Genomic DNA, 21,509 nt, shown 5'->3' with positions numbered 1-21,509 from the left:
TTCTTTTTTTACCATCGCCATAGTAAAAAATTACCATTCGGTAAAAAAATTACCATCGCCAATCGCCATAGTAAAAATTACCAAAGGGGGGGTTTGGAAGTGGTGGTGGGGGGTCGAAATCTGGGGGTATGTGGGGAGGGGGGTGTAGATGAGGTGGCGGTGTAGATGAGGTGGGGTGTAGATGATGTTTGCCTGGGTTTTAATTTAGCAGAACGTTGTTTTTTCTAAGTATTTGCTGTCATATTGATGAAATTGTGCAAAGTTCTCATCCAATTGTTTCAAGAGTAAGTGGCCTAAAAAATTGATAATTTTGTCAAAATAATGGATTGTAATGGATTTTTAAATATTGAAAATAATCAATTATAATCCCCTAAAAATCAATTTTCATGGTTGGATGGGTCATGAAAATCGATTATAGCTTTTTGCCGATATAATCCATTATAATACATCAGTTCCCATGAAACTCCAGTGCGGGAAAGATCTTGAAAGATATTCTGACACTTTTTGGGATATTTTTATTGTTTATTTTTAGCTATACTTCTTCACCGTGGAATTTGGTCTGTGCCGACAAGATGGTCAGGTGAAGATCTACGGGGCAGGACTGCTATCTTCGGTCGGAGAGCTAAAGGTCAGCTAGGTTCATAGCGTGACAACCGGTGATATAGTGCACTTCAAATCCCATCTCTTTTTTTAAAACAAAAAACCAAGTAGGTCTACCCGATGATTACTTAAGCTTAAGTTTAAACTAGAGCTTACTTAATCATGATGAGCCCAATAAGATTCTTTTGAATACTTGAGTTCCATTAAAACCAAAGAAAGTGAAACAACACTTGAGAAAAAATAGTTGTACTTACTTTTTAATGACCAAATAAACAATTTAGGTTAGTGACTTACGAGGAAAACTCATTACGAGGCCAAACTGTGCACTGGATAGGCGCAAAGTTTTGTGTTCGTATGATCCTGGATTCCAGTGAAAAGTCTTTAAATATATTTGAAATTTTAAGAGGGTTCCGAATTTCCGTGAAGCTGGCGTAACAACACCTGTCGGCGCTTTAGTTTTTATTGCGGATTCAGTAATGAGCGAGTATAGGAAGTTGCTCCGGATTCCGCAAAAGTAAGCGGATTTCGCAAATACAAGTGGATTCCTCTTACAATTTGCGGATCCCGCTTGAAGTTTTCAAAATCCGCTTCCAAATTGCGGATTTTGCTTGCAATTTGCGGTTTACACTTACAGTTGCGGATTCCACGTCAGTTTAAATTTAATGAACACGTAGTATTATTTGTTTATGGATTCCAGAAACTGTCCCAGATTGCGCAAATTTTGTTGGGGATTCCACAAAGTTGCCTGTTTTAGAGCATTTTTGAGCAATAAAGTGTTTTAGCTATTTGATCGAGACTTTACTTTCTCTCGCCCTTTTGGCACGGTACTAGTCACTCACGCTCATTATACTACGAGGTTACATAGCACGGACGCTGGACCTCCATACATCGCAAATGTTTTTCGTTCAATTCGATAAATGAAGTTATGGAGAAAAGGCTTGGATTGTGTAATAAATTGTAAATAAACATTTTTCCATATATGTTTCTGATCAGTTAAGTTTTCAAAATCTCAAATTGATCCCGAAAATGGCAGACAATGCAATTAGTGTTAAATAATTTAAAGAAAATTTGATAGCCACGAATTTTGAATTTTTGTCGGGAACAAAAGTTTTTCATACAATACCAATATATGGAAATTGTTTGAAAAGCAATTTGATGGCGAAAACGAAAAATTAATTTCTGGTAGTTTCGAAACGGCCCCGAAAAGTTTTTGTTTTCTTTACAACTTCAAAATAAACTTTGTACCATAACAAACCTTTTCCAGAAAAAGTTTTGTTTTGCAATTTTTACTTTTTTTGTGTGCATTAAGTAGTTCTAGAAAAACAAGTTGTTCTTAAAAAGCTTCAAAATTACTATGTTTTCCAAGGCTTAATTATGTATACCTTGATCGAAGCATGAATAATCGAAATTTCGAACTTCACAATTTAAATCTTTGAAATTTTTTTGCCAAACATTCATTTTTTGCTAACTCTAGCTTTCAGTAAACCAAGAGTTTTGTCACTTCTGTTTGGTTAAGATCACAACACAAATATTTTACGAAACAATTTAGAAGAAAAGAATTCTTTTTTTATGGAGAAATGCTTGTCATACAGTATCAAATATGGAATAACGCTTATCCTAGAGATTTCGTACGTTCAACTATGAAATTAAACGATAAGGGTTTTTGTCAACACGGGATTTGGTTGCAACAGACAAGTAAACAAGAGTAAACAGCCTAGTCAAAAGCAGACAGTTTTTTTTTTCATAAAGCCTCAAGAGTTATGTTAAAAATCTCGGGATTGAATAATTTTAATTAAAAAAAACATAAAATAACTTGCAAGTTTTGACTGACTTTCTCCAAATTTTTCCCAATTCTGTTTTCAGCTTAACCATTACAATGCCAAAGTGTGCACTGGATAGGCTTACAATTTGTTGTATGTTTTTGAAATTCTGAGACCAGTAATTGAAAATGTTTAAACACTTTTTGAATGATCAAAGAAAACGAAAGAACAAAGAGCGCTTCCTTGTTGCGGAATCAGCTCACAATTCAAAAATGATTTTCTTAACACTTATTGTTACATTTCTATCCAAATGAACTTGATAAAGAGACTAAAGCTGAAAATCCAATAAGCATTTGTCTCGAATTGAGTAGACACTAAATAAAAAAGATAGCTAAACTAGAGGCTCCTAATATTCTCTTAATTTTTTCAGAGGCATTATAATGGATCAAAAACGATTTAGTTTTCGGGCAATCATTTAGGAATTTTCGTAAAAAATTTACGAAAACTTACAGTTTTCTTCACCTTGTGTCTAAGTTGATTAAAATGCGTTCAAATTATCAACAAAACCAGCTAAATCAGATTGTACAAGTTTGGTTTGCCCTTACTATGAATGCCATGCCATTACTTCTAACTAATGCCATTTTTTAAGTCTCATATATTTTGCCTATTTTCCCACATGACTTCCAGTTTTCATGGTTTGTTTCGGATAATACAAATCACTGCGGAAAAATCTGTAATGCGATGCCCGTACTCGTTGACCTACCAATAGTCTTTGAAGCTACTGATTTTGGGCGGCACAGAATCCTGGGTCAAAAATGCAAACATGATAGCTGGCAAAATAACGCCAAAGAGCCCGGATTGATCTAAATGCTTGTCAAACAATTTTCATATTTGGAAAAATATTTATCCTACAGTATTGTATAAATCCAGATTTACAGAAAATTGTTCAAAAAATAAAATTAATGAAAATTAAATGACAAGCTTTTTTTTAAATCAAGAAATTATTATTTTTCGAGTTTTGCTCAATGTTTCTGTGTTTTGTTCGGAACAACGATCACCAGGGTTTTCACAAAAGAAATTTTCTTGGTTGAAAGGAAGAAGTATTGCAGATATTCTGCACTTGAGTTATACTGAATTTGACATTAATTTGTAGATTACTCTGAACTATGAAAAAACCTCAAATTTTTGTATATGACTTGAAATGTTTCAGCAAAAAATTACCTAGTCAAATTCTCGGCCTACTTTTTTGAGAAATAGAAGGGTACCTTATTCATCAAAAACATCAAACGTTTCACGTTTGAATTAGCAAAAAAAATCTAATCATTTAACTTTTTTTTGTGGTTTACAAAATTGGGCCTGGTTTACGTTCAAAACAAAAATAATGCCTGCATTTTTTTCTGCCTGCATTTTTTTCGAAGAGAACTTATGTGAGCATAAAAATGATACCGCGACTAAAAAAGGGAACAAATTTTCCTCTTGAAAAAGGATTTTTCAGCAATGGAAAATGGCTTTCATTTTGCAGCTAAGTGAAAAATGTTTAGCATACAAACTTCATATATGGAAACTGTAATAAATTTTGTTTTTCCATGCACTCCGTTTATGTAATTGTACAACAAGTGTTTTTTCTAGTATGGAAATGTATGAGAAACATTTTTGTCTATGGATGTCAACCCGGTAAGCTCTGATAAACCGATAAACCAAGTTTTTATTTTTTGAATTGCAATTTTTCTCTCTTATGACATCATTGGTGAGCAACGACAGTAAACTGCAATCTAAATTGTTCTGACTGTTTAGATTGATTTTTCTTAACACAGCAAAAAAAAAGTTTTGGATTTTTTTTTTGGATTTTTGGACTTTAAAATCACACTACACTTAAGACAGTTTAACTCGTCAAAACTAGACTCAAAAACCAAAAATATGAAATGGTTTTTACCATAACTTCAGAAATTAACACTGATCATTCTGAAATTATAACTGCAAAAAAGAAACATGTTTTCAAATTACAATACATCACATTACATTTGACGTTCTGATCGTCAAATTTTCAAGTTACTTTAGGTTCACGTCACATTATATCGGTCGAGGTTAAATCATTCAGACTGTTTCAAGTTTTCAAAAAAATTCAAATCATTTCTTTCCAAACAAATTTTTTCAGCTTAGAGAAACATTAACTATTCGACCCGTTCGGAGCTTTGTTTATTATATTGGTTCTCGCTTCACATCCTTAAATATGGTTATAAGTAGTTTTTCTAACCAGTCCCATTACTCAACAGTCCTATAGTACAATTATTAGAGTACAATTATTAGAGTAAGAATAGGACCAGCATTGGGTTAGGGAAATTGCAAACCTATTCGGTCAAAAATTTATAGGGCAACAAACAGACGTTGTCGCCTTATACAAATGTTGTTTCTATCAATTATCTCAATTAGGCAAAAAACTGATTTCGTTTAACTTTTGGTTCAAAGCCTCGATTCTGTATGTTGTTCTGCTTAGCGACTCAGATCGATAGTCGACTTTTTTCAAACAAAATTTTTAGACAGGGAAAACTCGCACTTTGTCCAAAATTTGGTTCATTTTTGGTCATTTTTCTGTTTGTTCAGCACTCGATGGAGGACGTGACTAAACAGAAGGACTTTTCTCTGGAGGGAATTCTGGACATGAACTGTAACATCACTTCATTCCAAGACAACTACTTCATTAACTCCTCATTTACACACGCCAAACAGCAAGTCAGGTCAGCACAAAAGAGGTTGGGGGGGGGGGTCATTCTTGAATTAAATTTTCGAAAATTTTGGCTCGTTCAAAAACATGGCTGGTCTGATTTCATAGTTCATTTTTTTTCAAATAATCATCCATAACGATCATTTTTCTTAAAAACAAAAACTCTCGCTTTCAATTTGTTTTTAGAGACTTCAAAACATATTTGGGCCAATTTGTTTTCTTTACTCAATCCTCAATAATCAAGTTTCACTGTACAAGACTGGGGTGATTCATTTAACTCGCGGTATCAAACTTCATCATTTCAGCATCACATCACAGTTTCCCTTTTGTGTGGATTTTTTAGTTTGCACATACACTAATTACTATCTTTCAAACTTTTCTGGCTGTTAACTTTAAGTTTGGGCCGTGGTTTTGCACAGGGGCAGATCTAGGATTTTCTCGAAAGGGGGGGGGGGGCGGGTTTTTGAAAGTTTTTCGATGTTTTTGTCGTTTTTTTCTTCAGTTCAACCAATTTGACTTTCGAAGCGGCCCCAGAGCACTCTGAAAACCCGATTCCACCCAAATTTTTGTGCCGCAGGCAGATTTAAAAAACACAGGTCAAAAAAGTCAATTTTGCTTTTTTTAGAAACTTTTGACACTTTCAATTAGTATATATTTATGGTGTGTATAGCGGCCAAAAATGGATGTGATAAAATCATATCAAAACGAAGGGACCATTTTTGGGTGGTGTCCCGATCCCTAAATCCGCCTTTGGTTTTACATGTTACGTTCTGTTTGTCACATTTTGATCCAAATACGTAATGTTTCGACTTGATTTTAGCCAAACAAACTTTTTTTTCGAGGCAGTTCAACCGAACTATTTGAGCATGTTGACATTCAAAGTGACTCAAAACAACTTAAGAACAAAAAGCTTTCCTCTCTGATAAAGTATTTGTTCGCAACAAAAGCACCTTTAGAAAAAGTGAGTTTCGGCCAGTTGAATATAAAATTGAAAAACAAAACTAAAAGGGAAACCTTTAGGTGGCTAAGGAGAAGAATACTTGAGGAAAAGGATGTCCATCTGAAATCCATGATTAAAATTAAGGCTACCAAAACAATCCTCCAATGAATTAAAATTGAAAGGATAGCTTTTCAGTTCATGCTTTAAACAAAATTTTTTTTCGATGATTTACGATTGAAAGGGTGTTTCAATTCATCATGTCATCAGAAGGTTTTTGCTAGTGTCCTTGAAAAATCTCAATTGTTTTTTTATGATCTATAGAAATTGCCCTGCAAAAAAAAACAAGAATGTAACTAATACCTTTGAGTTGGAGGGCTTTGACAGCTTTTAAACGACTTTTTTCCCGCTTTTTCCCGACTGTTAATTATCGCTTTTTCTAAAGTATCCCGTTGATTGCTATTTTCTGGCGCTAATTCATGTATAACTCAAAGATTTTTGCATAGCTAAAACTGCGATATTTCAGAGCTATTTCAGTAATAATTCCGTAGAGAATCATCGCTTAAACTTAAAAAATTTTATTTCATTCTTGTAGCTTTCATGTGAGAGCTTTAGTTGATAAGCCTTTTAAGAGTTTTTTTAAGGAATGGTGGCGCAGAGGTTGCACAAATGTCTTCAAAGCTGATTGTTGCAGAAAACAACTCTTGTTAGAGCACTATTTTTGCTCATTTTGGCAGGTCTTTTATCAATGTTTCATCGCTAAAAATAAGCCAAATTAGCCAAAAATAAGCCGGATTATTTATTGATGTAATTTGCTATTCATAAACATCGATTCAATAAATCATCGATGGCGATCATTTTTTCCTTTTTTTATGGCTAAGTTTCAAGGTGAGCTCAACCCGAGTTGTCTATTGTAAAAAATATGACTATTAACTCAAAACCCAAAAGTTTTGAAAATTGACAGATAGATAATTTGTTAATAATTTTCAAGACTAATTTTGACCAGATTTGAAAACTGTCCTTCAATTAGTCAAGAGAATTTTTTAGTTGTAAAATAGATGATTGATCATCGTTTCGCAGGAACTTTTCTTCTTGTTACCAAATTTGAAGAAAGTCATACTCTTTGCCAATAGACATAAAAATTTTCGTTAAAGCTGTAAAAGACCTCATTTTCAAAAATTGTCTGAAACTAACATTTTGTGCAGAAAGTTTCTTATGGAGGAAATAAAACGGCCGAGTTTTTCAAATGAACTGGAAAAAACCTCTGATTGATTGATGAAATGAACAAGCGCTTTCCTTTGTCATTTTCATTGCAGGATTTTGCTTACTAATGTCATCTACTTTTTCATTTTATTTCTTTTTTTCACTAGTTTTTGACTTATGTCAAATAGTTAATGTGCACTGGGCTATAACAAACATGTTCAAATCAGAGGTAGCTTAGTTCCAAATCTTCAAACAATGTTGGTACAATAAGTTAGTTTTCCAGTCAAAAGAAAACAAACTATTCATACTCGAACAAGCTACAACAGCTAACAAATGTCATAATAAAAATCTATGCAAGTTAACTGATGTCCATTGAGCCCGCTTCAAGAAATCTTTGCTCAAAACAATCATGCTTCGATCTTCGATATGATGAACGAATTCCACTAATACATGTGATTGAGGATCTGACAGGTGCAAATTCAAGACGACATCGAATCTTTCAAAGCCCTTGACTATATGAAGTTATTTCTTTCTTCTCACTGATCATCAAAGCAAGTCTTTTGTAAAAGGAGGTAGCAAGTTTGCCCAAGCCACCCGTGCAAGAAAGAACAAGAGGTGTGAATGAACTATGTTCAACATCTCTGATACGCTGCTCAATGCATCTCTTTTTTCCACTTCGTGCTTACTCTACACACTTCGTAGAATACCAGAACTTGGTTTGGAGCCAGAATTGAACCTTTTTACACCAATGAATGCCTTCTCAAATCTCTCTCCCTAGACTTCATAGGCTGAAATAGCAATAAAACCTTTGTAGCCACTTCTCAGAGCCCAAAACTAGCCAGATAAATTTTTTGAATGAGCTTTGACTTCAACATTAGGGCACCTTCAGTCGAAATTTCTGCTTTTATGTCTCCTCTCCCACTTCCTTATGCCGTATTGCTGAATAGCTGGGAAGCCCCCAGAAGGGTAAGACAAGCAAAGCTCAAGCGAGAAAGTTTTTCCAAAAACACAGTGAGAAAGGACCATTATCAGCGGCCAACTATATCGCAAGCACTTTGCATCCCGAAACAAAAAAGTGTAACAAATCAGCAGACACTTCATTTTGGAGAGCGGAAACACGAGTTTTTTGTTACGTTTCGGTCATTCTCTCTGCAACTAATTAAAATATAGGGTTAAAGTTTTAGCAAAGCTTGATAAAACTAATTGGAAGCTTCTTAGCGGATCAAATACTGAGAAACTCTAATTTAAAGATCCAATTAGCCAATATATAGTAATTGATTTAACAGCTGCTCTTGCTCTGGAAACAAGCTCAAAAACAACCCAAGCTGTTTGAAAGTATGGACTCAATTTGTTTTGTAGGGAAGCTGACCATCTCATCTTCACATAGTCTCTAGACCACGGAAACATGGCATACAAAAGACTTCAAAGGTTTACTTGCTCCCTTGTAGAAAATGGTCGTATCTGTTTTGGCGATACAGATGTTAAAAGTGTTGTGCGTTTATGATAGAAATTTGGAACACAATTAGAGACGATACAACTGCTTATGATATCCCTGTGCCTGAATCGAAGGTGTCAGCTAGAATTGTTCTTTTGCCGGCCTTTTTAGATTACCAGCGCTATAGGTCTCGTAAAAAAGTTAATATCTTTTGGACAAAGTAGTTTGTTGGACAAAGCCGGACAAAGTAACATTTGAAGTCGTTTGTCTATCCTTTTTCCGCGTCCCAGAGATTAAGTGAAGATCCTCAGCTTCCCTAGAAACAACTTTGAGTCCGTACTTTCAAACTCTTTGAGTTGTTTGGAACAATTTTTCCAGAGCAAGAACACTTCGGAATATAGTTATATATTGTTTGGATATCTTAACCCTTCAATTCATTATTTCTTAGTTTTTAATCTGCTAAGGTCCTCAAAATTAGTTTCATCTAGCATTCCGAAAGTTTTAACCCTGTATCTTAATTAGTTAGTGAGGAAACTACAGTACCGGGAAGAAAGTATTTTCTCTCACATGCTCGTTGAAATCATGTGTGTACTTGTTCGTTGTAGCCCAGTGTATTAAAATTGCATTAACTCTTGGCTATCGCAAGTTTTGGAGAGATGTTTTCTTGACAATATTGTCTTGACCTTAAAAATTTGCATCTTTTACCGTTGGGTTCACGTCCGGGCTTTATTTTGGCCGCCCCAATTATTATCAGCATGTATGATGACCTTGTAAACTGCACATTGAAAAAAAGTTTAAACTGATTTATTTTGCTGTTTGAAAGTTTTGATATGTTCAGATGATATGTTCTATTTTATGACCACGGCGCGACTATTTTTCAGAGTACGAAGCGATTCATTTCCAGATTATCGAGGCTAAAGCTTCATACCATTTGCTGATTTTATCTGTGGCTAGAAAAAACTGAATAGACAATGAGTTTTCGTCATGGAGTAAACATCGGTGCGACTTTGAACGTCTGGAAGGAAATGAGGTCATCTAATTTTGTAGAGGACTCAACAGTATTATGTTTGCGAATGGCGTTTTTGTTCCAAAGTGCTTAGTTTTTATAATATGCGACACAATCTGAAATTATTAAGTTTAGATCGTAAATATTGCCAATCACCAAATCTGGTCGAAATCTAGTCAGATGTCAAAAATACCACAACAGTCTTCATATCAGTATATGAACGTTACCATGATTGCAACACAGCTGCTGTTTGCATGGCAAACAGTATAGTTTAACGTTCGCTGGCGACACAAATCGCTCTTTGTTCACATTCTGATACATTGTCCAATACTTGGCATCATTTAGCATCTTTTGTGAGCCTAAATCAATGTACATTTTTTACGTTTAAGATCAAGTTATTCTGCATTTTGAGGACAATTTTGCTGATAGTAGCCATTTATTTAGGTAAAATGTTTGGTGTTTTAGGTTATATAATTCTAAATGATAAAAGTTTGAGTTTTTACAAAAATTTTGGTAATAAATTCCTAAAGGATGGAAAATTTAATTTACTAATATTCCGAGACCAAACTGCAAATTTTGTGAACTTTAAGCGGATTCCGCAGCATTGCATTTTTATTTGATCTTCTCTGCTGTGTTGGATTCCACAAATAGATAGCTAAGACACTGTACCGCTCAAAATTGCACCAAAAATAGGGGACTTTGCGGAACAATTTGTGGAATCCACAATCAAATTATAAAAATACGCATAATAAAAAGGGCTGTTGAGAAATCAGGAACGGTGAGCGGAATCCGCAAATTGTAAGTGGAATCCATTTAGATTTTACGGAATCCAGTTACATTTGCTGATTCCACTTACAATTTTTGCGGATTTCACTTACATTTGCGGAATCCACTTATACTTTTCGGAATCCACTTACATTTGAGTAATCCAGAACAACTAGCTATGTGCTATATTTGCTTGTTGCGTAATGTGCCGACAAAATTTACCTAAAACGTATATGTACGCGGAATCCACGTAAATTTCGTAAGTGGTATCCATTTACATTTTGGAATATGTTTAAAGACTTGTCTTTGAAACCCAGGAACATACAGACTTTAAATTTCATGCCAATCCAGTGGATAGTTTAGTCTCCCAATAAAAGTTTTCGTTACATATCCTTTGATGATAAAAAATGTCATTTTAAAAATTTTTTGATGAAAAATGAAATACATGAAAATGAGACCAATTAAATTTTTAGTTATTGTCCAGATCATATTTTGAAAGCTTCCGAGTTGATTAAAAGCTCTGGATATCTGCTATGAGTTTTTTAATTATTTCGATCTCATTTGTTAAAAAAAACTTCAATTGTTTTTTTTCAACGTCTACAGAGGGGAAGTTTAACCGAAACCAGCTTTACTTTTCTCTTTATCTGTCCAACTGGGCACGAAGAATATGCATACAAAACAAATACGGTGACTCTTGGAGGATTTTAAGTCAAAACTGGTTCTTATCGAATTTTCTCAAAAAAAAGTAGTTTGTTTTTTTTTTTCATAAAAAAAGGTGCAATTAAATAAAATCACCTGGAAGAAAAGTTCTTTGAAACAAGTAAAATTTGAATCAAAGTTGAGACTGGGAAAAATTAAAATGCTACTTTCTGCGAAGAGTTCTGTTTGAAATCATCCTTTATCAGTTAACTATTAATCTGTTTGGTCAAAATTACTGACGGCGAGATGGAAGAAAAAAATCAGATATACTCCAAAGTCCTAGACTCATTGCGACACGAGATGTCAAAATCTGTTATTTTTACTGTTGAATGGAGTCCTTACAAAAAAACGTTGGTGCAATTAGATTTAACGAAAAATCAGAATGATACTGATAACTGGTATGAAGACTTGAAAAGATTTACTGCGACGGCGTTTGCGAAAAAAAATCCAATTCTGATGTTCGATATGGAATACCGTGAATTTATGTTCTATATACCATTAACGGGAGATGAAGTTATAATCAACTCACGAGAAACATGCGAGGCAATGATGCATTTGTGCATTCACAAAAATATCTCAAATTCAATGTATTTCCGACTGAAGGTAACCTAACTAACTTCATAGACTATAAACTGGATAAAAGACCAAGAAAAGCATGATTAAACTACATCTAATTGAAAACGGAAATACCAAATTTTGTGAAAACAAGACCGCTCGTGTTTAGGGACGAACAAGACTGCTTTTGTATTGGTTGAAAAGTTGGAGTAAAAAGTTTTTCAATTCATGCCTCCATTTTTCCCAATATTTTAATGTCAACTACAGAAGGATGTATTCAGCGTCGTCCTATTAAAAAGACCAAAACCAAATAATTAGCATCAATTCAATTTGGAATGTTTTAATCCGACGCTTACGCGTGTTATTAGAATGCAATATCTCACACGTTGAGTTATCTAGCAACTTTCAAACCCACATACAAAAAATGATCACAGGTGAAAATTTTTTCTACATTTGAGCTTTGGATAGCACTTTCTTTCGGAATGTATAAAATATTTCCGATAAAACTGCTTAGTCGAAAATATTCCGTTTTCTTCAAATTAGGAACGTCATTGTGTAATATTCAATGTAGCGTTGAAAATGTACTAATCAAAGTTGAAATTTGATTTCGGCCTTTAAGAAAGTGACGGAAAGTTTGTGCTCGGTGAATTTTCTTAGACATGATTTTCAACTTTTTAATTGGGAATTTTTGACGCCTTTGTTCATCGGAAAATTTTTGTTGTTGTGAATGCAAACTTATAAAGATCCTTCACCTGTAAACAGTTTTCGAAAAATCATAGGGGTTTAAAGATTGCAAGTTTGCTACTTGGTAAAAATTACCGCGCGATTTATTTCACGCTTTTAACGCGTAAATGCAGACTAATTCCGGCTCATATATCGTCCAAATTTATTGGACACATTGCTTTTTGATTCATTTAAAACTTTGCTATACGCCTAAAATGAAGCTTTTTTAAAAATATCTTGTGGGGAGTTGGTTTTCAAAAAAGGTCTCATGAAAATTAAATACTTTGTATTTAAATTTTTTAAGCGAACATAGCTTCATAGATCTCTAAAGGCAGTCGAAACATTCAGAGCCGCGCCCTGATACGAACGGTTTTGTTTGTTTAAATTAAGCTTTTCAACGAGTTTGATTTGTTTCATTGCCAGTTTAAATCTATGTAAACGTGATGAAACAATTTTGGTCATCAAAGCTTGTATATGTGTAGCGATACGATTATTCATTTTTTCACAATTAAAACGTTATTTTTTATTTTCGCTCCAAATGACTAGATGACACATACTAAATGGATGACGCAATAAAAATCAGCACTGTAATTCCGCAAAATCGGTATCAAAAACAACAGAGAATATATACTTTTTTTTACAAATACCAGTCATAATTTAGTGAAAAATGAGCGCTGAAATGTGGCAGTGTTTTTTTGCGATATTTTGATTTATTTATGCGATTTTTAATTATATCGGAACATAAACACACAACCTACCCAATTTCCTTTCATCCATCCACAGATTGTTAGGTAGGTACATTCCGTAGCTCTTGTGCGCGCAATTGCCTCTTGTGCAAGCTCATCTCCTGAAATCGTAGAAATGTCGAATTTTAAACAATTGAATTAATGAGTTTATTTTCGGCAAAATAAAATGAAATCTATAATTTAAACAATTTTCATCCGTAACTACTTCAAACATACTTTATAATCCGTAACATTGGCCATAATCTTCTGAATAACTCGAAGCAAGCTTCCAAATTGGCAGTATTTGTCCTGAATTAGAGTGAAAAAACGGCTATTAAAGGTTAAGTCGGGCTACAGCCCCTCGCGTTAACATGTTTAAAGTTTAGGGTATGTGGGGATTTGAACCCGCTCCAACAGTCGAGTCTGTATAAAGTACGTTAGCTTAGGCCGCTCGGCCATTTGTTCTTACACCTCTCGAAAAATGTTTGGGTCGTTCAGCCATTCGTTTCGTTACATATTATCAAATCGAGGGGAACCATATGTTTTTTTTCATGTCCGAAGCAATTAGAATAATTGTGGACCTCCTAAGGGGCTGCCTCGCCACCAAAAAACTCGCCATCAATCTTTATTTGGCGAACCAAAATCGTTTCTGACAGTCCGAGAAGGAGAGAACCCGCGCCAAAACAAAAAGCATTGTGTGATCAAATCTAACTAAAATCCTGTTTTTATCCTGTTTTTCGAAAACTAGGCTGCGGCGCAGAAATTTTTTTTAAATAGATTTTTAATCGTATGTTGTGAGAGTTCATTTATCATTTTGGTCAGAGTAAGAAAATCGTAAGAAAATTGTTATTTAAAAAACCATAGGGTCTGAAAAAATGGTTTTAACCAAGATAACGAATAGCCTGTTCATAACTTTGAAATTGTTTTGAATCAGAAATGCGCTGGTTCGATTTTGTGTCGACTTCAATTTTGACTCTGCGTTGATAAGTATCTTTAGGTTAGACTTTAGACTTCTTTGGCTGGTGGTGAGAAGTGTACCACGGGAAAATTTTGGGCGCAAAAAAAAACAAAAAACAGCTTTGATACGCAAGAAACAAATTCGCTTATTGGATTCGGGATGCCGGAGTATAAAAATAACCGAAAACGCTAACACAGGCCTGAAAAGCTTTCCATAGATTTTTTGCTACTCGTAGAAGAAAATTGTTTTTGTTGTTTTTGCATCTCTGCCCTTGAATGAGAAATCAGGAAAACTTTGGTGTAATTAGATTTCGTAAAGATACAGAAGACCTGAAAAAATTTAATGCGATGCCGTTTGCGAAAATTTCTTTGCGAAATTTCTAAATTTTGATAGCCAAGATAGAAAAAAAACGAAAAAATGCTCGTGTTAAAAAACATACAAAAGAGTATGTTATGATCAATTCGGGTGAAACTCGGCTCTCAAAACTGTTGAAATAAAAACTACGGGTAGACGAACCATTTAAATGGACGGCAGAAATGAACACACGCAGAGCAAGTTATCAACAAAACGCACCTGTGAACAGCTAAGTAAGTGAGGAAGAAAAGTTCAAACAAGTAGATAGCGAGGGATTTTGCAAAAAAACTACTATAATTTCCAAAAAAAAAAAATTGAAAACTTCTGGACTCTATCTTGGGTTTTTAAAAAACATTATCAAAAATATCTCGTGACTCCAAGTTTTTTTCAACGAATCATATTCGAGTATTGCATATTTTGTCTGCTCTTCTAAAACTATGGAAAATGTTCTAGAGGGCTGTATTCATGTAGGTACAAAAGAACGAAACCACAAAAAGCCTCATTCAATCAAAGCTCTTTAAACTGTAACAAGACTGCCCGTATCAGAGCGAAGGCCTGAATGTTCCGACTGCCTTATAAGGTTTATGGAGCAGTAATAACATTAAAAAATTCAATGAAATAAAACAAAACGAAAATTTTTTTCTTCTAAAAATTGAAATTTTTTATGGAAATCATCCCCCACACGCCACATAAAGTACAAAAGGATAGGTTTCGCTCCTTGTAACAAACCATTTATGGCAAATAAGCTTCTTTTAACAAATTTGGAACGATTTCTTTGACGGATTAAATCTCCGCTTACGCGTTAATAGCGCGAAATATATCGCGCGTTAATTGTCCCAAATTGGCCAAAATGGCAATCTTTAAACCCCCGTAACTTTACAAAAAATGATCATAGGTGAAATATCCTTTCAAATTTGAGCTCAGGACAACAATACTTTTCGAATGATATTAAAAAATTCCGTCAAAAATGCTAGTTAAAAAGTCGAAATTTGTCTGAAGAAAAAAAAAACCAACCCCGAGCACGAAAGTCGGAACAATAATTTAACTGATTGTTTTTTGCGAATTTTTGAACCATTAACTATGGTTGGCTGAATCTTTTTTGAGCATTCGTTCACTTGCGCGTAAAGGAAAACCCTCAAAATCTACCATTAATTCTGACTTGAGCAGTAGCCTAAGAGCAATTTTAGAGTCGGTTAGTCAAAAATAAAAAACCAAGGTCGAAAAATTTTCAGAGCGGGTGAACCATCTGAATGTGCGTTAGTATGGTTGATGAATAATTTATAGTTTTTTATCGATCTCAGAGAAATTTTGAGAAGAAAAAATCAACATGGAACTCGCTGCAAGAGGCTTACTAATCTGGAGCTTCTTCTGATTGATATAAGGTTTTCAGCGCTTTCTGGAAATTCGTTCCGCGTTAAAACTTTCCTTAGTTTCTAAGCGTCCCCAAAATGAATTTCAACACAAAAAAATCAATCAATCAATTGTCTTTTTCTCAGCGATTGGCCCCCTGCTCATCCAAAGTGTCCCCCCTTTGGTACTTTTTAAGAAATCCATTTTTGGCCGACCGACCCTAAAATTTTTCTAAAGGCGCCTTCCGCGCCATTATATACTACTTTTGAGGGGGAGCGCGCGCCAAAAAACGCGATTTTTTTGTCAACATTTTTTTAAAAAGTGCCCAAAATAGGGGAAAAACAGTGCTCTGATAGAGCTCGAAAAATCAATTTAGCAGACCTAAAAAAATTCAAAATTTTCGAAAACTTTCTGAATATCCACCCCCTCTTCGTGAAAATCCTAGATCCGCTCCTGGTGGGTATGACAGTCAAATCAGAGCATCAATAACGGTAAAACGTTTCTTTATCATCGGTTTAAATTTTGTAATTGATTTTTTATATTATAATAAGTTCCACAAAACTTATCAAAAACTGGTCATAAACTTAATTCTTATCATCTACATCTCGCAGAGATTTCTGTGAGTCATTAATAGTCACAAATTGTCTGTTTTCAGGCCTCTTGGGTTTTTCATTTTCCCTTCAACTGTTTCAGTAGTTTTGAATTCATGTCAATTCATTCTTAGCTTTAACTTCCGCTTCAAGTTTTAGCTTGCTTTGCCTAAATCAAATTCTTTTTTTCAAATTTTTCCTAAATACAAAAAAGGTTTTGGATAATATATTGATAATTAAATAAAAAACATTTATTTAAAGTACACTTAGAAGAATTTTAATTACAAAACTTTGGATCAGGCTAAAACTCAGAACTAAATTGGTATCATGTGAAATATTGGTTAATTAGTTCTCCCTTTAGTTCTCCCAACACAACCGTTCAAATGTTTCTAATACATTAAGGTTGAGCAACGAACTATCTTTATGCAATTTCTCGATTTTTATTTTAACTTGAATACACGTTTGGGTTTTAAAAAAACCGCCTTTTTTCGCTCCAATGGATCAAAACCTGTTCTAGTTGATTGAGTATAATAAAAAAAATGAAAAACTTATTTAAAAAAATTTTTTTTTTGTTCATAACGGACGATTTCACCTAAAGTGGACTTTTAATTTTTAGTTGACGCTGATTCTTCAATAATCTTTTGTCGGCAACTAAGACAATTTAGTGATGATTTTAGTTGAAAAATTTTGAATCTTGGTTCAAATCGGGTCAAAATGATGAAAAACGTTCAGTATTCATTAAGCCGTATGTTCTAAAAACGCCTTTTTTCGGCCTGTGTTTTCAAAAATCTGCCTGGAACTCTCAAAGTTTGGTTAAAACAGAGTCTTTAAAGTGATTTGGTCAAGCTCACAAAATCAAATCGAGATTCTTGTATATTAAAAAGTCCTGGGAAAGTAGTCGAGATGACTTAAGATGAGTGTGCGCTCAATCTCCACGGATTGTAAAAATATCGAATTTCAAACAATTTAATTCGAGCATTTTATCGGCAAAATAACTCGGTAACAATGAGATTTCATAACAAAACTTTTTTATTGTTATCGGTAACATCGGCCACAAGAAACTGCATAAGTCAAAGCAAGCTGCAAAAATGGCCAGTATTTGTCCTTGAGACAAATTGCTCTTTTTAAAGGTCAGCCTTAACCAAGGCTGAACCAAATTAGAGCGAAAAGACGGTTAAAATGGGTTTTGGGGGGACCGAACCTGGTTACGGAGCATCCCATCAAGTTCGTTGCACATTCGAGTTCTAGAAAGGAAATGACCTAGTCGGGATTCGAACCGGCGCCAAACCCGCCGGGACGCACCATGTATACGCTTGGCTACTGTCCCTGTATGCATTTACTTTTATATGCATTTATACTCTCGCCCATTTACGTTTATATGCATTTGTACTATTGTTTTATATTTGCGCTGCAACAATGAGGGTGAGATGAATAATTTGTGCCCTAGCTTTAGGGGTAACTTAAGGGTACTTTTTTAGTTTAAAAAACCTGAATATGTTTCAGAGTGTGATTTCACCCTATATGTTTGTTTTTAAGGAACTTTACCAACTCGATCCAGCGTGGCTTTGAAGTGAAGTACAACCCTTACACTCGTTCAGTTGATGTCATGAAGACAACTATTGACTACATACACGCACTCAACCAAACACAACAGGTATGAATGTTTTTTGGGATCTTTCCCATTCAGAATCCCTCCCCCCACACACTCCCCGGCAAAATATAGCCTCACAATAACTCATAATGGTTATAGAAAACGAAGGGGGTCATTTTTTGTTTTTCTACTAGGCTGAGGGTTTTAATGAAAAAAAAACCAGTCTAGAAAAATCCGGTTTTTCTTGTCCGGGAATCCTGATGATTTTTTTTTGCCAGCAATGTCAAAAATGGGTAAACTAGGTACGAGTTTCAAAGTCGACTAGGTTCAATTGTTAGGTAAGTTTTTAATAGAAGCAGTATTCGGAGCACAACAGAAAGGGTAGATAGCTATCATTTTCGGTTGTGTAAAATTCCCTCCCTATTTACACGTTATTGTTAAACTTGAAATCTTGTCTCCAAATTTATGATTTTATCAAATATAAACTCTCCCTCAGACTATGGTAAGAAACCATCAAAATAATAGGACAATGAATAATTTATGAGAATCAATATTTCTGAATGAGAAGGCTAGAAAACTAAATTAGGATAACTGGTTACTGCTCAAGTAGCACAGAATCTTCCGACCATAGCCCTCAAAAATACAAAAAACGACCTTTTTTTCTGTGTGGTCTGAACAAAAAACTTTTAAACTAATAAATTTTTGTAATTTTTCTATGTTTTTGAAACGTCATTCAAGTTAAAACTGAAAAGCCTTTAAAACGATATATCACATAACCCAGTCCGATGATTATTTGTGGTACCTGATTTTGCATTAAAAAAGGAAAAAAATAAGCAAAAAAAACAATATAAATACACCCGAACATAAAATCCCCATCCCCATTTTTCCAATCGTTAGAAAAAAAGTGTTTGAAAACGCTCTGTCAAGCACGAAGTTTTTGGAATGAAAATCATGTAAGGTTTTCCAGCAAGAAATCTTGCAAGAAAATAAATAAACTTTGCTTAATTCTTGCATAATTTGTGCAAAATTTGCAATCATCTCGCAAAGTTTCCAAAATTTTTCATTAAATTCTTGAGAAATATACACGACTTCGAAGGTTTTTTTGTATAATTTTCTTTTTTAAAAGTCAAACTTCATGTAAAAATTCAAAAAAATTTTAAGTAGTCAAACAATTTGAACTGTTAATTAATCTTTTTTTAAAAAAAAACATCAAAGAAAATATCAAAGATGCAAACTCGTAGTGCATTCCACTCCCGCAATTTAGTTTTATGGATAAAAACCGATTATAATGGAAAAAATAGTCAAAATAGTTGTCAAAAATGATGTTTTTAAATACTTTATTGTTGCAAATTTAGACCATGAAATCGATTATATTATCATTAGATCGGATTACATTTTTTTAAAAAGAATCCGTCAAATTTCAATATAACGGATTCAATTCATTTAAAATAGTATAATTGATTTTAGTAAAATTCAAACTGATTTTAGCAAATTTATTTCCAAAAACTTCAAAACTTACTGCATTACATACATCCTACTCTCGAAACCTGAACTTACTCATTTTTATAAGCAATGTATCTTCATAAGCAATGTTTTTGCTTGATTGCCACACTAAACATGCTAACATAGTTACAGCAGAAAAGGTTAGTTTTAGTTCTCTTTTTCATTTTTATCACAGCCAAGGAGTACTTGAACTATCTTAAAAATTCATCTGCCGATGAACTAACCATGTTTCAAGAGAATATTTTGTCCAATCAAACAGTTTTGAACTAAATTTTTTTCAGTCGTTGGTTAAATAGAAGAACCCTAAGTTTCACAGTGTTCTTGTTTACATAGTTCTAGAGATAGAATTGACACATTTCAGGAAAAGTATAGTCATCAAATGAATGCTTTTATTAAATATCCCAAGTTGAGGTTTTCAACCTAAGTTTTAGCAGAAATTGAGAGTTTTGACTGTTTTTTAAGAAAAGTATGCTCGAAATTTCGATTTAGAATGAGTTTTGAGCGGTTTTTTGTAAATGTTGAATGGCTACTAGACTGTGGAATTATAATGGAAAAAGTTAGCATAGAAAAAGATCGTTTTTTCTCAAGGAGTCTTGATGATTTTTTCAATCACAATCCCCAAAATAGGTATGTTAGCTACGATTTTGAAAATCGAGTAAATTCAAATTTTGTTGATAGCCAACACTATCATTTGAGTACAAGTTTTTAATTACAATTCATTGTTTATATTGAAATCTCATCTCCAGTTTTATCATATTATTAAGAGTACTTCTCCTTCAGGTTGTAGAATCAGCATCAAATAAATGAGCCAACGAAAAATGTGTGAACCAAAACTTTAAGTTAGAAGGATAGAAAACAAAAAAATTTTGAAAACGCTCTATCAAGCGCAAAGAACTGGGAAAGAAAATCATGCAAGTTTTTCCACAAGGAATCTTGCAAGAAAAAAAGCTAGTCTTTCCCAATTCTTGCATATTTCGTGCAATGTTTGCAATCATTTTGCGATTTTTTTAAAACTTTTTGATCCGTTCTCGAGAAAAATACAAGACTTTGAAATCTCATTGAAATGTATAAACTGCTCGAAAAAAAGTTATGGTAGTCACACAGTCAAACCACAGGGAAACTGTTGATCTTGATCTCAAAAAAACAATGTTTCCCAGAAAGTTTGAAGTTCTATTGAAAAAGTCTTGCAAAGTTTTTCCAAATCCGGAACAAAAATAGCCGAACCAAGTTTCGAGTAGTTTATAAACACATTATTTGAAACAAACTTTTTACAATTGGTTTATACAATGCTTTTTGAAAATTCCTTATATCTAAACACAAGAAAAACAAATGAGACAAAACTTTTAAAGAAAATTAGATATAAAAAGGATAATTCTAAAGGTTTTCTTTCATTTTTTACTGAATGACTCGGACAAAAAGGAAAATACCCAGAATTTTTTGTTTTCAGGATATGAATCTGCTCATTGAGGGAATGCAAAGACATGCACTGAACAATACTTCGAGCGAGAAGAGAGTTGGTGTCAATTCTGACTCGGATTGGACTCAATTCATCGACAATCTCTGTCCTCCCAAAACAAACAACGACAGCAACAACAACAAAAAAAACAACGACGATGGACAAACAAATGGACTTTCGAATGGAACGGCATAATACTAGAAAAAACAATAGGCGAATGATGATACTTTGCTCGAATTTCGGGTTTTCTCTGGGGGTGCTTTTTCAAAAACATTCTTAATCTATTTTATAAGTGGATAAGATTGGTTTTCTGATTTTCTGAGTCGCATGATAAATGCTAAATATTGAGAATATATTTCGCGTTCCGTGTTTCATTTTGGATTCTAAATTAGCTTATTTCTGTAAATTTTAGTTAAAAATTCCACTGCGCCAATGTAAAAGACCCTTTTTGTTATCTAAATGAATTGTACACATATTATAAATATCTGAATATAGCGATACCTGTATTAACTAAACTTAAATATTTCAAAAATCACTGTCAGTTGCTTAGACAAGCAATCCAACATTCAAATGATTT

General features: G+C 33.8%; 1 protein-coding gene across 1 annotated transcript in view; it reads left to right on the top strand.

The window, feature by feature from the left end:
* LOC134855208 (tryptophan 5-hydroxylase 1-like) overlaps positions 1–21,203 on the top strand; it is a 53,382-nt gene extending 32,179 nt beyond the window's left edge. Inside the window, exons 12-15 of the mRNA XM_063871659.1 lie at positions 533–628; positions 4,962–5,095; positions 17,919–18,036; positions 20,924–21,203. Of these exons, the coding sequence (XP_063727729.1) occupies positions 533–628; positions 4,962–5,095; positions 17,919–18,036; positions 20,924–21,127 (552 nt within the window). The 3' untranslated portion in view covers positions 21,128–21,203. The remainder of the gene's footprint in view (positions 1–532; positions 629–4,961; positions 5,096–17,918; positions 18,037–20,923) is intronic.
* The last annotated feature ends 306 nt before the right edge of the window (positions 21,204–21,509 follow it).

The sequence above is a fragment of the Symsagittifera roscoffensis genome, chromosome 10 (genome assembly GCF_963678635.1).
Source record: "Symsagittifera roscoffensis chromosome 10, txSymRosc1.1, whole genome shotgun sequence".
NCBI classification, from domain to species: Eukaryota; Metazoa; Xenacoelomorpha; order Acoela; family Convolutidae; genus Symsagittifera; species Symsagittifera roscoffensis.
Note: the sequence above shows the minus strand (reverse complement) of the source record. Positions and strands in the feature narration are given on the sequence as shown.